Source organism: Panulirus ornatus, chromosome 17, assembly GCF_036320965.1.
Source record: "Panulirus ornatus isolate Po-2019 chromosome 17, ASM3632096v1, whole genome shotgun sequence".
Lineage (NCBI taxonomy): Eukaryota > Metazoa > Arthropoda > Malacostraca > Decapoda > Palinuridae > Panulirus > Panulirus ornatus.
The window spans coordinates 25987443-26005755 of NC_092240.1; the positions used below are offsets into that span (position 1 = coordinate 25987443).

The 18313-nt window shown below is 40.8% G+C and overlaps 1 protein-coding gene across 2 annotated transcripts in view; it reads left to right on the top strand.

Annotated features, from left to right (window-relative positions):
- Nucleotides 1–18313, top strand: part of LOC139754652 (ferritin light chain-like) — a 58524-nt gene that overhangs the window by 35138 nt on the left and 5073 nt on the right. For both annotated transcript variants that reach the window (XM_071672179.1, XM_071672180.1), the window contains one exon: nt 6464–6631. In XM_071672179.1, coding sequence (XP_071528280.1) covers nt 6464–6631 — 168 coding nt within the window. The remainder of the gene's footprint in view (nt 1–6463; nt 6632–18313) is intronic.

An 18313-nucleotide genomic window follows, 5' to 3' on the forward strand; every position in this document is an offset into this window, starting at 1 on the left:
AGCAAGGAGGGCTCATTTTCCTCAATGGCTCAGACTGGGTTGTCTGGATGTGAGTGGCTGTAATAATGATGAGAGGAAAGGAGAGATAATTAGTATGCTCAGTTGTTAGTGTAAGAGAAAAGAGGGGTGTATGGGCATTATCCACTGGGAAGAATTATTATAATTATTGTACAAGAGGAAGTGGGAGGAGGTAGAGAGGAAGGTACAGTGAAATGATATGTTTTGGAGGAGGTGAAAAGTGTGTGAACAAAAGAGTAAATGAGAGCATCATTGAAGGGAGTAGATGGGGAAACTGGTAACATGTAATGAAGTGATAAGGAGTTAGAATGAGTATTTTGAAGCACTGATGAAAGTGTTAGATGAATAAGTTGCAGATATAGGGGTTTGGAATGTGGAAATATATGAAACGAGAAAGTCATGTTAAGGGATTTGATGAGAAGAAAAGAGCTGGTGAAAGCCATGTGCAAGATAAAGCATTGCAAAGCAGCTGGAGTTAATGGTATTGCAGTTGAACTTTTTAAGAAAAAAAGGTGATGGTGTTGTTATTGACTAGTTTGGATTTTTTATGTACATATGGGAAAAGGTGAGTTGCTAGAGGATTATAGGAATGTGTATTATAGTGCCATTGTATAAAGACAAGGGGAATAAAAAGCATTTCTTTTTTTATACTTTTGTCAATTTTTTCTGCTTCAGTGAGGTAGCAACAGGAACAGACAGTGGCAGGGTTTCATTTACTCATGCCCACAACCAAAACCACAACTTTCAATCTACAACCAGGCCCCAGAGACCTTTCTGTTTTTTCTCCCAGCTGCTTCATATTCCCTGGTTCAGTCCATTGACAGCTTGTTGTACCCTATATGCCACATTACCCCAGTCCACTCTGTCTTGTGTACACATTACATCCTCCTGCATGTATAAGCCCTAATTATGCATGATCTTTTTGCTCCATCCTTGCATCTCCAGTTTGGTTTCCCCTTCTCCTTTTCCCTTCCACATCAGAATTGTATATTCTTTTTTTTTGTCAACCTCTTCTTACTCTTTCTCTCCACATATATATATCATTTTAGCTCACCCTTTTTAGCTGTCTCAACCATGCTCTTCCTGTCACCACACATCTCTCTTACTTAACTTACTTAACTTGCTTGAACCACCTCACACTACATACTGTGCTCATTTGTACATGAGATAGGGGAGAAAGAATTGTAACTCTATTCCCTGTATGTCATAGTTGGTCACTAAAGGGAACACAAGTTGGGGGGGGGGGCTGGAAACCCTCCCCCTTCTCCTTTCTTGTATTTTTGAAAAGGAAACAAAAGGAGTCAGGGAGAGTGTGCTTATCCTCCTCGTCGAAGGCTCAGATTGGGATGTCTGAATGTGAGTGGATGTGAAGAAGATGAGAAGAAAAGAGAGGTAGGTAGTATGTTTGAGGTTAAAACCTGAATGTTCTGGCACTGAGTGAAATGAAGCTCTGTGGTAAAGGGGAAAATAGTTTGGAAATGTCATAGGAGTAAAGTCAGGGGTTGGTAAGAGAACAAGAGCTAAGGAAGGAGTAGCACTACTCCTGAAGCAGGAGTTGTGGGAGCGTGTGATAAATATCAGATTGATGTGGGTAAAACTGAAAGTGGATGTTAAGAGATGGGTTATTATTGGTGCTAATGCACCTGGTCATGAGAAGAACAATCATGAGGGGCAAGTGTTTTGGGACCAACTGAGTGAGTGTAATAGCAGTTTTGGTGCACGAGACCTAGTATTAATGATAGGTGATTTAAATGCAAAGATGATTAATGTGGCAATCAAGGGTATGATTGGTGCACATGGGGTATTCAGTGTTGTGAATGGAAATGGTGAAGAGCTTGTGGATTTGTGTGCTGCAAAAAGAATGGTGATTGGGAATACCTGGTTTTTAAAGAGATATACACAAGGATACATATGAGTGTAGGAGAGATGGTCAACAGGCTGTATTAGATTATGCATTGATTGATTGGCATGTAAACCAGAGACTTTCGAGTGTTAAAGTGCTGAAAGGGGCAGCTGGTGGGATGTCTCTTGTTGACGTGAGGGTGAAGATTTGTAGTTTTCAAGAAATAGGAGAGAATGTTGGGGAGAAGAGAGTGGTGAGAGTGAGTGAGCGAGCTTGGAGAGGAAACTTTTGTGAAGAAATACCAGGAGAGATCAAGTGTAGAATGGCAAAAGTTGAGAGCAAATGAAGTGAGAGGACGGGGGAATAGAAGGTATTTAGGGAAGCAGTGACTGCATGTGCAAGAGATGCAAGTGGCATGAGAAAGGGGAGGTGGGTAGATTAGAAAGGGTAGTGATTGGTGGGATAAAGAAATAAAGTTGCTTGTGAAAGAGAAAAGAGAAGCGTTTGGATGGTGCTTACAAGGAAGGAATGCAAATAATTGGGAGATGCGTAAGAGAAAGTGACAGGAGGTCAAGAGGAAGGCACAAGTGTTGGAAAAGAAGGCATATTAGAGTTGGGGTGAGAGAGTATCATTAAACTTTAGGGAGAAAAAAAAGATGTTTTGGAAGGAGATAAATAATCTGCGAAAGACAAGAGAAGAAATGGGAACTTCGGTGAAGGGGACAAAAGGAGAAGTGATAACAGATAGTGATTGAATGAGTATTTTGAAGGATTGTTGAATGTGTTTGATGATACAGTTGCAGATGTAGGATGCTTTGGTTGGAATGGTGTGTGAAGTGAGAGAGTTAAGGAGGGTGGTTTGGTAAAGAGGGAAGAGGTGGTGAAAACCTTTTGGAAAATGAAATAAGGCAAGGCAGTGGGAGTGGATGGTATTACAGTTAAATTTATTAAGAAAGGGGGTGACTGTGTTGTTGATTGTTTGGTAAGTACATTCAGTGTATGTATGGATCATGGTGAAGTGCCTGAGGAATAGTGGAATGCATGTATGGTGCCATTGTACAAAGGCAAAGGGGATAAGAGGGAAGTGTCGAAACTACAGAGGCATAAGTTTGTTGAGTATACCTGGAAAGTTGTATGGGAGGGTGAATGAGAGGGTGAATGCATGTACAGAGCATCAGACTGGGGAGGGGCAGTGTGGTTTCAGAAGTGGTAGAGGATGCTTGGATCAGGTGTGTACTTTGAAGAATGTAAGAAATATTTAGAAAAACATGGATTGTATGTGGCATTTATGGATCTGGAGAAGGCATACGATAAGGTTAATAGGGATGCTTAGTAGAAGGTCTTAAGATATGTGGTGTAGGAAGTAAGCTGCTAGAAGCAGTGAGAAGTTTTTATCAGGGATGTAAGGCATGTGTACGAGTAGGAAGAGAGGAGAGTGATTGGTCTCATTGAAGGTCGGTCTGTCACAGGGGTGTGGGATGTCACCATGGTTGTTTAATTTGTTTATGGATGTGGTGGTTAGGGTGTTAGATGCAAGAGTTTTTGAGTGAGGGTTGAGTATGCAGTCTGTTGGGGATGAGAGGGTCTGGGAAGTGAGTCAGATGTCATTTGCTGACAATACAGCTGTGGTGGCTGATTTGAGTGAGAAACTACAGGAATTGGTGACTGAGTTTGGAAAAGTGTGTGAAATGAGAGTTTTGAATGAATATGAATAAGAGCAAAGTTATGAGGTTCAGCAGGGTTGAGGGATAAGTTAGTTGGGATATAAGTTTGAATAGAGAAAAATTGGAGGATGAAGTGTTTAAGATATCTGGGAGTGGACTTGGCAGCAAATTAAATCATGGAAGTGGAAGGGAGTCATAGAGTGGGGAAGGGGGTGAAGGTTATGGGAGCAATGAAGAATGGGTGGAAAGAGGGAAGGTTATCCCGTACAGCAAAAATGGGTATGTTTGAAGGAATAGTAGTCTCAACAGTATTATATGGTTCAGAGGCATGGGCTTTAGATAGAGTTATATGGAAGAGAGTGGATGTGTTAGAAATGAAATGTTTGATGTCATTATGTGGTGTGAGGTGGTTTGATTGAGAAAGTGTAAGAGAGATGTGTGGTAGTAGGAAGAGTGTTGTTAAGAGAGCAGAAGAGGGTGTGTTGAAATTGTTTGGACATATGGAGAGAAAGAGTGAGGAAGATTGACAAAGAGGTTACATGTTTCAGAGGTGGAGGGAATAAGGAGAAGCAGGAGACCAAAGAGGAGATAGAGGGATGGAGTGAAATTTTTTTTTTTTTAAAGATTAAGGGCTAAACATGCAGGAGGATGAAAGGATTGCATGAAAAAGAGTGAATTGGAACATTGTGATATGCTGGGGTCTACATGCTATCAGTGGGCTGAACCAGGGCATATGAAACCTCTGGGGCTAATGATGGAAAGGTGTATGGGGCCTGGATGTGGATAGGGAGCTGTGGTTTTGGTGCATTACACATGACAGCTAGAGAATGGGTGCAAGCAAATAAAGCCTTTTCTTCATCTGTTCCTTGTGCTACCTCACTTATGTGGAAAACAACAAACTCTTATGAAAGAAATGTATATTTATGTCTGTGTGTGTTAGTGTTGTTAACTATTTGTGGTGTATGGTGAGGAAGTTTTACAGTGTCGGCATTAGCCATATCCTTACTCAATCTGTTCCATTCATCCACCAATCTTAGATATAAAAGTATGTCTTTGCATGCTTATTTATAAGTTTCTTACTACTTTCATATTATGCCTCTTTGGTTGCTCTATCATCACATCACTTAAGGATCTGCTGACTTCCTTGATCTCTTTTGAAAATTTAAAGGTTGTGATCAGTCTTCTTTCTTCCAGTGTGGGCAAATTTAAAGCCTCCAGCTTTTTCCTTGTTTTTTAGCTTTGTTATTTCTGGTAGCAATTTCTTTGCCATCCTTTGGACCTTCTCTATGAACTGATTGTGCTTCTTTAGATGTGGTGACCAAACCTGAGGAGCATATTCTGGTTTTGGGCTTATGGAGAAAGTAATTAGCTTGCTAAATATTTCCTTATACTTAAAAGCAATTCTGATATTTGACTCTTGAAACTTATTGTCCCATCCTCATTGCTTTACATTTGTGTGGTTTCCACATTTCAGGCCAATTTTAGTCTGTCTTGGTTCCCTATTAAGCTGATGCAACTCTACTTACTTATCACTTTTCTCAGGACCTTTGCTTCTTTTGCAAACAGTCCGGTAGGATGCCATACATTTAGGCAAATCATTAAGATAAGTCAAGAATAGTAATCCCAAATGGTCCCCTGTTGCACAATTGTCACTTCAATTCATTTAGAAAAGGTTCTAATATGTGTCCTTTGTTCTCTCCCACTGAGTTAATATCTTCCTTATTCCTGCTTGGTGATTCAGCTTCTTGATTGGCCTCCTGTGTTCTATATTGTCAAATGGCTTCTGGTACTCCGGATACAGACAGTTCACCCAGCCTTCCCCTTTGCCTAGGACTGAGCTAACTATCTCATAAAACTCTTAGAGGGAAGTTACACATGACCTCTTCCTAAGTACCATCCACATGCTTTTTAATAATCTTAACCAGAACCTTACACATGCACACTCATTCGTGAGACCAGTCTTTTTCACATGTTGAAAAATGTTGTTATTCTATTAATTCTGTCTATATCTCTGATGCCTGTTCCTACTGGGACTCCCTCAAGAGGGTGGCCAATGCAACAGTCTCCACAACAACTGATCGCCACTGCCGCTTCTTAGTTTTGATTTCACCTGCTTTGTCCACAATATTCTTTTCAGTTTCTTTGTCCTTCTTTTCTTTTCCTGCTGTCCTCTTCTGTATTCTCTTATAATTTGCCAATTTTAGGTGGCTAGAGTGCCATCTATATCATTGTCACTGCACTCCTCAGAGCTTTATGACATTTTTTATTAAGCCACCCCTTCCTTACTGTTTCCTCTGTATGTGATACTTGAAGTACCCATATTTCTACTCCTTCCTTGCGAATTCCACAGACCTTCAACACAAGGCCTTGATTTCTGGTTGCTGAATTTCATATCCCAATATACATTACCATAGAAAATGCTCAGGTTTGTGTAATTTCAGTAATTATATGTCTTCTTTATTTTCTGTCTGATTTCTGCTCCTGTGATGGTCTCTTTTACTTTATATACAAACTTTAGCATGAAATGATCACCTCTTCCAATAGCTTAATCATGTGTGTGTGTTTATGTGTATGTGTATACAGTATCCTTATAAATTGTGTATTCTCAATTCTCCATTGAAACACCCTTGTGAGAACAGTTGTTGCACTAGATTACTATGTCTTCTCCATAGTCTTTGATTTTGATTCTTCTAAAACTTCTTTGGTTAATCACAGAGTATCTTGTCTTTAACATAGACCAGTTTAATGTAAGATTGGAGTATCATAGACAATTGAATTAATTGTCTTTTTTCAGACTGGGACTTTTACTTTTAGCAATATGTACTAATGCTTCATGTTTTTGGATTTAATTGTGATCAGCATATATGGCATTTTCATGGACTTGTAATATGGGTGGAAGCATGCCTAGCACAGACAGATTTTCTGTTGGATGTTCCAGAGTCAACAGTTTGGTAGCCAGTATATGCAGCGCCCTGGCATGGCCAAGTTACTATCAAAAGCAAGTGACAAGAACTGGGAGAAAGGTCTTGACCTCCTTAAGAAGATGCTGCAGCGTGGGGGAACTATAGATAAAATTTTTCCTACTGGCTTTAGTCTTTCAGGAACGGTTAGTCTTCCTCTCTTTCTCTCTTTTTTTTTATTTTACCGTTATTTGTATGGGTTTACAGGGTTAAGAGTAAAACTTTATTTTTTCATTACTATAATGAAAAGAATATCAGATATGAAATCAGAGCGAGCCACATATCAACTGTATTTTGTAGAAAGTATTAGAAATGGAACTTAGATGTTGTAGGACTTGCAGCATGATATTATTAAATTGCTAGTATCTGTAGAGTGAAAATCCTGTCTTGGGAATTTCTTAAACCAGAGTTTTAGCAAAATGGTGTTTAATTATTCAGAAAGTCATATGAAAGGATGTTACAATTCTTTGAAAGCCATACTAGTAATCAAGAGGATAATGAGAATGACGGTATAGTACTTGAGAATAGGAAAAGTCGAAAAAAATCAATAACTTTTAGAATGCAGATCAGTTGGGATATAGAACGAGAGGTACCAAGAAAGTTTGTGCTGTATCATATAGTGCTATATCTTGACATCCTTATCATGTAAATAAGGAGTCTGGAATTATAGGCCTCAAAACATTAATTGAATAATGGAAATAATGCACTAAATGATACTCAAAATGTTACTGAATATTCGATGAATAATGGCAATAATGCACTGAATAATACTCAATGTATTACAATTATTTAACCAACTGAAATAATGTACAATACATGCACAAAATAATACAAAATAATAGAAAAATATGTGCCTAACTTTTTCACTGACAATTCTTTGGGACTTTGAGATAAGCTAAGTAAGTTATTTCTCCTATATATCATCTGTTATACACAATTTTAGTCAATGAAATATTCAAGACATATTTTTTCAGTTTTGGTTGGCAACCTTCTATTATCCAAAATACTTGAGAAATTGAAAAGATACTCACACATCATCGTATTGATTAGTGTAGTCTCCATCCAGTGTTTTGTGGGGCTGGTAATTGTTTACTGTCTCCAATATGCTTCTTGGCACTTTTTTGTGTGTTGGTCTTGCATATTTGTATATTCTGTGCACCCTGGATTGCTGTCATGGACATTGGCCTCTTTCAAGTGTTGCCAGCAATTGCCCGACAGCACCTCGAAGTTGTCTGTCTTGCACAAAGCACAAGAGGAACATTTTAAGCCTTGAAAGGAAGATGGAGTTGTGCAAGAAGCTGGCTAAGGGCATCGAAGATGTTACTTTTAAAGAACTTCAGCATGATTTACGTAATTGTTTACATACTGTATATACTTGTTTATTAGTCTGCCTTAAGTATATGTTGACCCTTAATTTTTGGCAAAGAAATCATTAAATTATGATATGCCTCATGTATAGGTCAACCCAAGTTTTTGAGGGTAATGGAACAACAAATTAGGTTAATAAGGAACCATATTTTATGGCATATAAAACTTGATAATCAAAGGGAATTTTTTCCTATGTAAGATAAAAAGTATTATAATTATTGGAACCAAACCTTGTAGGGAGAGACAATGCAGTATCCAGCTTTTAGCAACACAGTCATGGTGAAATATCCATGTCAGTGATCAAGATTTTGAATTTGCTGGTATCTTAAGAAAGTTATCTGTCTGACGGTGCACAGGGAAACGTCAATGGTATAAAAATATGCATATTGGCCTAAAGACACAGGACAACTGATTCTCCTGTGTCAAGCATCAGCTTGTTTGAAGACTTGTTCTTGTGGTTTTGAGCATACTGAAGCCAGTTATATCAGGAGCGACCAGAGGGGACGGGAGCGGGGGGCCAGAAATCCTCCCCTCCTTGTATTTTTTTAACTTTCTAAAATGGGAAACAGAAGAAGGAGTCACGCGGGGAGTGCTCATCCTCCTCGAAGGCTCAGATTGGGGTGCCTAAATGTGTGTGGATGTAACCAAGATGTGAAAAAAGGAGAGATAGGTAGTATGTTTGAGGAAAGGAACCTGGATGTTTTGGCTTTGAGTGAAACGAAGCTCAAGGGTAAAGGGGAAGAGTGGTTTGGGAATGTCTTGGGAGTAAAGTCAGGGGTTAGTGAGAGGACAAGAGCAAGGGAAGGAGTAGCAGTACTCCTGAAACAGGAGTTGTGGAAGTATGTGATAGAATGTAAGAAAGTAAATTCTCGATTAATATGGGTAAAACTGAAAGTTGATGGAGAGAGATGGGTGATCATTGGTGCATATGCACCTGGGCATGAGAAGAAAGATCATGAGAGGCAAGTGTTTTGGGAGCAGCTGAATGAGTGTGTTAGTGGTTTTGATGCACGAGACCGGGTTATAGTGTTGGGTGATTTGAATGCAAAGGTGAGTAATGTGGCAGTTGAGGGAATAATTGGTATACATGGGGTGTTCAGTGTTGTAAATGGAAATGGTGAAGAGCTTGTAGATTTATGTGCTGAAAAAGGACTGATGATTGGGAATACCTGGTTTAAAAAGCGAGATATACATAAGTATACTTATGTAAGTAGGAGAGATGGCCAGAGAGCATTATTGGATTACGTGTTAATTGACAGGCGCGCGAAAGAGAGACTTTTGGATGTTAATGTGCTGAGAGGTGCAACTGGAGGGATGTCTGATCATTATCTTGTGGAGGCTAAGGTGAAGATTTGTATGGGTTTCCAGAAAAGAAGAGTGAATGTTGGGGTGAAGAGGGTGGTGAGAGTAAGTGAGCTTGGGAAGGAGACTTCTGTGAGGAAGTACCAGGAGAGACTGAGTACAGAATGGAAAAAGGTGAGAACAATGGAAGTAAGGGGAGTGGGGGAGGAATGGGATGTATTTAGGGAATCAGTGATGGATTGCGCAAAAGATGCTTGTGGCATGAGAAGAGTGGGAGGTGGGTTGATTAGAAAGGGTAGTGAGTGGTGGGATGAAGAAGTAAGATTATTAGTGAAAGAGAAGAGAGAGGCATTTGGACGATTTTTGCAGGGAAAAAATTAAATTGAGTGGGAGACATATAAAAGAAAGAGAAAGGAGGTCAAGAGAAAGGTGCAAGAGGTGAAAAAAAGGGCAAATGAGAGTTGGGGTGAGAGAGTATCATTAAATTTTAGGGAGAATAAAAAGATGTTCTGGAAGGAGGTAAATAAAGTGCGTAAGACAAGGGAGCAAATGGGAACTTCAGTGAAGGGCGCAAATGGGGAGGTGATAACAAGTAGTGGTGATGTGAGAAGGAGATGGAGTGAGTATTTTGAAGGTTTGTTGAATGTGTTTGATGATAGAGTGGCAGATATAGGGTGTTTTGGTCGAGGTGGTGTGCAAAGTGCGAGGGTTAGGGAAAATGATTTGGTAAACAGAGAAGAGGTAGTAAAAGCTTTGCGGAAGATGAAAGCCGGCAAGGCAGCAGGTTTGGATGGTATTGCAGTGGAATTTATTAAAAAAGGGGGTGACTGTATTGTTGACTGGTTGGTAAGGTTATTTAATGTATGTATGATTCATGGTGAGGTGCCTGAGGATTGGCGGAATGCGTGCATAGTGCCAATGTACAAAGGCAAAGGGGATAAGAGTGAGTGCTCAAATTACAGAGTTATAAGTTTGTTGAGTATTCCTGGCAAATTGTATGGGAGGATATTGATTGAGAGGGTGAAAGCATGTACAGAGCATCAGATTGGGGAAGAGCAGTGTGGTTTCAGAAGTGGTAGAGGATGTGTGGATCAGGTGTTTGCTTTGAAGAATGTATGTGAGAAATACTTAGAAAAGCAAATGGATTTGTATGTAGCATTTATGGATCTGGAGAAGGCATATGATAGAGTTGATAGAGATGCTCTGTGGAAGGTATTAAGAATATATGGTGTGGGAGGCAAGTTGTTAGAAGCAGTGAAAAGTTTTTATCGAGGATGTAAGGCATGTGTACGTGTAGGAAGAGAGGAAAGTGATTGGTTCTCAGTGAATGTAGGTTTGCGGCAGGGGTGTGTGATGTCTCCATGGTTGTTTAATTTGTTTATGGATAGGGTTGTTAGGGAGGTGAATGCAAGAGTTTTGGAAAGAGGGGCAAGGATGAAGTCTGTTGGGGATGAGAGAGCTTGGGAAGTGAGTCAGTTGTTGTTCGCTGATGATACAGCGCTGGTGGCTGATTCATGTGAGAAACTGCAGAAGCTGGTGACTGAGTTTGGTAAAGTGTGTGAAAGAAGAAAGTTAAGAGTAAATGTGAATAAGAGCAAGGTTATTAGGTACAGTAGGGTTGAGGGTCAAGTCAATTGGGAGGTGAGTTTGAATGGAGAAAAACTGGAGGAAGTGAAGTGTTTTAGATATCTGGGAGTGGATCTGGCAGCGGATGGAAACATGGAAGCGGAAGTTGAGAGAGCAGAAGAGGGTGTTTTGAAATGGTTTGGTCACATGGAGAGAATGAGTGAGGAAAGATTGACCAAGAGGATATATGTGTCAGAGGTGGAGGGAACGAGGAGAAGAGGGAGACCAAATTGGAGATGGAAAGATGGAGTGAAAAAGATTTTGTGTGATCGGGGCCTGAACATGCAGGAGGGTGAAAGGAGGGCAAGGAATAGAGTGAATTGGAGCGATGTGGTATACCGGGGTTGACGTGCTGTCAGTGGATTGAATCAAGGCATGTGAAGCGTCTGGGTAAACCATTGAAAGCTGTGTAGGTATGTATATTTGCGTGTGTGGACGTATGTATATACATGTGTATGGGGGTGGGTTGGGCCATTTCTTTCGTCTGTTTCCTTGCGCTACCTCGCAAACGTGGGAGACAGCGTCAAAGCAAAAAAAAAAAAAAAAAAAAAAATATCAGGAAATCATTGATAAAAAGCACTCTACAACCTATAAACTGATGTTTTCTGAGCCTGAAACACTGAGCACTGAAGGCAAATTGTTTACCCTTTGTTGTTATGGCACTTTACACCGAAACACAGTTAGTTTCAGCAGAAATATTATATGTTTCCATTCAAGTATTTGTTCAAGTCCATTAGGATAGGATTTTATTCTACTACAACAGGTTTTTTAAACTAGAAATCATTTGAAAAGTGATTATGGTAACATCTTTTGAACAACAAAAAGAGCGATTTGATTGTTTTCATCATGATTGGATCCCACTTTCCACTATAATACGTATGTCATTTCAGCAAAAATATTACATTTCCATGAACATCATCGTAATATAACACTATTTTAACTGAAAACTATTATAGAGATGAGTAACATTTCTTGAACATTGGAAGGTTAGGTTAAGTCTTGTTTTTTCATGTAATGCATCCTACATTACATTGAAAAACATTGCATTTCAGCAAAACTACTATATATTTATGAGACTTTATTCTTTCAGGCACAGATAAGGTAAAGTATACTTGTGATTTAAAAGTTTTTAACTGAAAACAATTAGAAAAACAGGTACCATCTAACTGATAGTGTATAGCCCTGGTCACAGAGGCTTTGCCTTTGCATCAGCCCTTCCTAAACAGCCTTTTTTATTACCATACATTGAAATTTTGTTATACTCATATTGTCTTGCTTCTTATTTTCCAGAAATATGACAAGTTTCTATATATTACAATGTTATGGTACTTTTGATTTTAAGTTAGACTGCTACTGACTCATCTCTGTCAAGTAAGGATACAGAGCTAGAACAACTCCAAATGTGAGAGCAGTACTCCAAACAAGAACAAATCAATCCTTTGTATAAATGGAGCAACTGTTCAAAAGAGAAGTTCAGCATCTAAACAGGACTCCCAGTTTTTTAGAGGCAGACTTAGCTATTCCTATAATGTTGGTTTCCAAGAAAGAATGTACGTTACAGTAATACCAAGTATGTTCATTGAATCGAGATGGAATTACAGAACTGTCAAAGGAGAGGCGAGAGTTGTGTGGAATTTTGGATATAGAGATGGGTAGAAATTGGGTCTTGGAGGCATTAAATCTAAACAGATTTTGCATATCCACTGAATTATCCTCTCCAGGTCTGTGTATTGAAGAAGCTGTGTCAAGAGTAAATGCAGATTGAGTGAAAGAAGAGGGGGCAGAATTGAAAAATGTGGATAAATGGTGTTGAGTGCATTGGATTATTTGTGGAGGCAAGGAAATTGTTAAAAAAAAAGGAGAAAAAGTGCAAGATAAAACAAGATGTCTTTATTATCAAATTGTATACATGATACAAAATTAAATTCTTTATTGGTAGAAGCTCAATTCATGGTTAAAATGTATAAGAATTATAAAATAGAAATGATGAAATATACATAACAGTACCTCATGAAATATCACATAAAGAATCATCTATTGCACTAAGGAGCTATATCACAGAGGAGTTACAGTGCTTTTAGATGGTTAAACACTAGAATGGTTTTTGGTACAAATGATTTCCTGAATCTATCAGTGTGCTGTATAGGCAGAGACAGTCTACTTCCTGACCTTGAAAATACATAGTATATTGGTGTAGAGAATGGGTGGCATCTTGCATAATCTTCACCTGCTTCATTGCATATTCCTGATACAGCATATCTAATGTTTTAGTGTTTGTACCCAATTTCCTGGCTTTCTTAACAATTTTCTCAAGTTTATTTAGATTTTTACTGTTTAACTTGCCATACCAGGTAGTAATTGAAAAACATAAAATCGATTCTGTCGTTGACCTATAAAAAAGATTGATTATTGCTTTGATGGTGAAAAGGTGGAGGATGATCTACAGAGATAAATTGGCTGGAGAGGAAGCCTGATATGAAGGAGCAAAATGAGGGAGGGAAGCCAAAAGAGGGGAGCTTAGAGATGTGACCCTGATGTCACACCATGTCAAAAGCTTAGATACGTCAAGGGCAACTACATATGACTTACCAAAATCTTTCAGAGATGATGACCAGACATTTTTAAGATAGGAAAGAATATCACCAGAGGATATCATCTTATGGAAGCTATACTGGTAATCAGAGAGAAGAGGAAAGAACATCTCCAGTGGATCTATCCTTACGAAAGCCATACTGATGATCAGAGAGAAGACTGTGATTTTCTAGGTGTTTAAGGATATGGGAGTTGAGGTATTCAAAGACTTTGAAATGGTAGATGTCAAAGCAGTAGAACGATAGTTAGAGGGGTCAGAATGATCACCTTTCATAGGGATGGGATGTATCAAAGCATGTTTTCAAGAAGAAGGAAAAGTTTTGATTTTTAGACAGAAATGGAACAAATGAGCAAGCATAGATACAAGTTCAGAGGCTCACTCTTTCAGTACATGGGGATGGATGCTATCAGGATCATACGCTTTGCTTGTGTCCAGAGAAAGAAGCACTTTTCAGACAGTTCCAAAAAAGAGATTACGGGAAGAGGCATAGGATTAGCAAAAGGAGCATCAGGGGTTGAAGAAATGTTAGAGTCATCCACGGTGGAGTTAGAGGAGAAATGGGAACCAAAGATGTTGCTTTGACAATGGGAGAGACAGCTATAGTGCTCTTGGAATGGAAAAGTGAAGGAAAGGTTGAGTAACAGAAGCTGTTAGAGATGGCCTTAGCCAAAGACCAGTAAGACCTATCAGTGGATGACGAGGAGAGGTTATCACACTTACTTTGAATAAAGGAACGCTTCGCCTCAGATAACATGCTTGCAGAGATTACAGGCAGTGATAAAAGCTGAATGGGAGCCAGAGAAAGGAGAATTTTTCCAAGCCTGAAATGCCTGATCCCTTGTCTGAACGACATTATCATCCACTCCAGCTCCCCTGCCAGATTTCATCATCTGTAAAGCTTTTACCACCTTTCCTCTCTTAACCAAACCACTTTCCATGACACTCACTTGGCATACCACCCTGACCCACACACCCTTCATCGACCACCTTATCATCCAGCACATTTAACAATCCTTCTTCCATTCACTCCATCTCCACCTTACTTATCACTATCTGTTACCCATTTATGCCTTTCTCTTATTTTCTTATTTGTTCCCATTTTTTCACTGTTAACTTCCTTCCAAATCATCTAATTCATCTTAAAGTCTACTGATACTTGCACACTCCAAGTCTCATTTTCCCTCTTTTTTTTCAATGTTGGCATCATCCTATTTACCTCCTATCTTTTTCTCTAATACATCCCATAATCATTTGCACTCCTTTCCTATAAGTATCCCACATAAACCTCTCTTTTCTTTCACAAACAACTTTGTCATCTCACTACACTTTCTGACTGGCCCATCTCTCACCATATGCACATGCCAGCTCTGCTTCCTTAAATACTTCCCATTCCTAACCCACTCCCCTAGCTTTTTTTTCTATCAACTTTTGCCATTGTTCACTCAATCTCTCTCAGTATATCCTCACAGGAGTCTCTATTCCAAGCTCACTTACAGTGTCTGTGAAAAAATTACCCAACACCCATTTGTTTTCAAAGGCGATATACAGCAAAGGTTTATTGTGGGTACAAGCACATGATGCTCTCAGCATTGTAGATCTGGTTGCAGAGACTAGTGTTTATTATTGATAGGTGATTTAAATGCAAAATTGAGTATGAGAATATTATGCTGTAGGAGCCATTGGGTTCAGGGAAGCCAGAGGCAGTATGCAGCAGCTTTTCCTTGGGCAGACACAAACCCATGTGTGCGTAGAGAATATACATGATAAACTCCTTCAGCTATTCATTACCTTACATGGTACAGTTTATCTTTTAGACCTTGTGTGACATTACACTGCAAGTTTCACCATGGTGGGTGCCTTGGTTGTGAATGGAAGGTGTCTGGAAAGATCTCCAGCAGAGATGCCCATGATGTTGCTGTGGCATCATCGAGGCACCACTCTGGCCCAGCAGTCTGCACTATCATTTATATACCAAGTTTAGAGGTGCTTTTGACTGGCAAGGGTCACTCAGCACCCAAGGGAAGTGTCACAGAGCCTGCCTCGGTTTGCCATGGGAAGTGTAACATGGAGTTCCCATCAACAGCCTTCCACATGTAGAAGAGACCCATGGAGGCTGGGTTATCTCTCTCCAGCTAGTTTGAAGAGGTATCTGTCCAGCAAATCTGCCTACACTGTGTATTTGCCATTCAATGTGCCCTTGATGCCAAGTTCCCTGCCAGATGGTGGCAAGATCTAAGGGTTTAAGGCTCAAGACACCATCAGAAGCATGGCGCTCTGTTCCTCAGTCAAAGCAGCGTAGTGGAACAAATTCATCAGTGTCAGATGAGTCCATGACTGTGTACTTCTAGAGATGTGCATGGGAGGCCTTGGACTGTGGGTTTCAGTGCCTACACTGTGATAGCAACTTGTCATGGTCATGAGGAAAACCATGGTTAGAATATGGAACTCCATGAGAAGGGAGGTTTTCTGGACTATGATGACTACACAAGTATGTTGAAAGGCTTCGGGCTAGGTGTCTCTTGTTTGAGGCTGCAGAACAGACACTTTTTGTGTTGAAAGCATGGCTGGTATGGCATTGGGTAGAGCCCAAGCCAGTTCAGCATGGGATCCTGATATATGAGGCTGTACAAACCCCTAGCAGACACTGCTGCTGCCATCCTCACCACTGTGTTTACTCAGGCCTGCTGCTGACAGGGCCTTGTTCCTGGTGAATGAACCTGCCACACTTATCTGAAGAAGGGGCTTTTCAAGAGGTGCTGCAGAAGGAAGAAGCATCATGACACTGGCTAAAAGATGATGGGGATATCCAGTGCAGTGCTGTCTGTTGGTGAGGCTCGACATGTCCTCAGCCACTTTTGGATGTCTCCTTCTCAGGGAGCTAAGAGGGGCACATTGTCATGGCACAGGGGCACAGGTTTGTGTGGCTGGGCCAGCATTACTCACCTTTTTGGGGCCGAGTGTGGATAGGCTGAGCAAGGACAGACTGAAGGATATAGCCAACCTTTGAGTGGATAGCCTGGGTCAACCGAGTGCTGTTTTGACTAGGATGAGAGGTGTACAAGGTAAGTGTTCTTTGTGAGGACAGCAGACAAATTGGCCTTTTGCTGGCTGCCTGCAAGGGGTTGATCCTGGTGCTTAAGACCTTCCCTTTCCACCTCACCACCACAGCAGAGATAGAGGTGGAGATTCCTTCAGACAAAGTGCTGCCTTTTATACAACTCCCACCACAAGGAGAGAATGTTCGGCATCTGCAGGAGTAGTTACTACAGCACTTTTCATCCTCCCCATTCATCATGACAAGGTCACCATCATGTACCGGACGCACCTGACCCCAGATGCATGCCCCTTTGCCTACCACACTCCAGCATTGGTCTTTAGGCACTGGGAGCAGGAAGTCAAGCAGCAGTTGGATGGACATGTGAGGGGAGGGGCAATGGTGCCTGTTCTTATAGGAGAGGTGACAGAGTGGTATGTATGGATGATGGTTGAGACAAAGAAAAATAGCCATCAACATAGAACTGTTGACTATCAGTGGTTGAATGCTTGCTGCCTGTGGGAGACACAAGGCACCATGTATGCTTTGACATCATGTCTAGCATCCTGATCTGCTCCTACCAGATGGTGGTGGATGCTCTCTAGGATTCCACCTGGTGGAGCTGGATGTGGACAGCATTTGGCTTACCAAGTTCATCTTCCCGTGGAGTAGCACTAGTACCTGCACACCTATGTGGGGCATTGTGCAGCCCCAGTTGCATTCACCAGACCGTTTTATGAGGCAATCCTAGGTATTCCACACACGTTCAAGTGTGTGAATTATAGTGTAGAACAAGCCTTCTTGCTTACTTACGAATTTCTAGATACTTATGCCAGGATGCTAGTCACACATAAGCCTGAGAAGTTCCAGTACTGCTGAAGGGAAGTAGAGTTCATGAGATTCCAACTCGGTTGAGTGCTGTACAAACCCAGTGAAGACAGACTGGGAGCTATTGAAAATTACCCTATATTGTCACAGCCCAGTATCCTTCAAAGAGTTTCTGAAGAAGCCAGCTGGTCAGAGGGTGTACTGGAATGGTCAGCCATGGCAGAAGTTTGAACAGACAAAAGACACCATTTGTAAGTGTATTATAACAAAACCAGGCCCATGAAGGCAGTGACCAACTGGAGCAAGGAGGGGATAGACTTTGCCATCAACTTTGGCAGACACATCTCTCTGCTGCAGGGGTAGGTGGTGGCTTTCTCTGCGTGGGAAGCAGCACCTCTCATCCACTATTCAGCAGTGGAGTGGGAGGCACTTGTGGTAGTGTGGCACCTGCAGAAGGCGAGACTCTTCCTCCTGGGGTGCCTCAGCCTTTTGTTGATAACTATCACTCTTTCGTTGGGTTGTTCAGGGGCAGGGCCTTGAAAGACATAAAGATCCTATACCTCTTCAGGATGAAAGACAAAATGTTCCAGTACTGCTCTCAGGTCAAGTACTTGCCTGGGAAGAAAAACTGCAGCTGACACTTGGTGGTGGTTCAGGGCTGGTCACCTACAAAGACAAGCAAGACAGTGTAAGTGATCATTTAGGAGTCACTGCAGAATCAAGTTGCTGCCAGTGTACATGCAGGACATCTTGTCCTGCACTCCTTACTGCAGAGGGCTAGGGAAATGGTCTGCTGTATTGGCATGGACAATAACCTGCATTATCATTTGTTGCTTTACCTCACTTGTGAGATGCATGCAACCTAGAGTATCATAAGCCAATTATCCTCACACTTTCATCTGACTACCCCTTTCAGAGGACTTAATTGACCTGCCTCAGCTGGATGGCAGGATGTATATGGCTCATGCTGACAGGGTTAGCTGGTGGTAACCCATTTCTCCAGTGGTACCATAGAGCAGTTGATACCCAAACTGAGGAGTTACTTCATGTGTTGAGAGGAGGTGGGGGGTGGGGGAC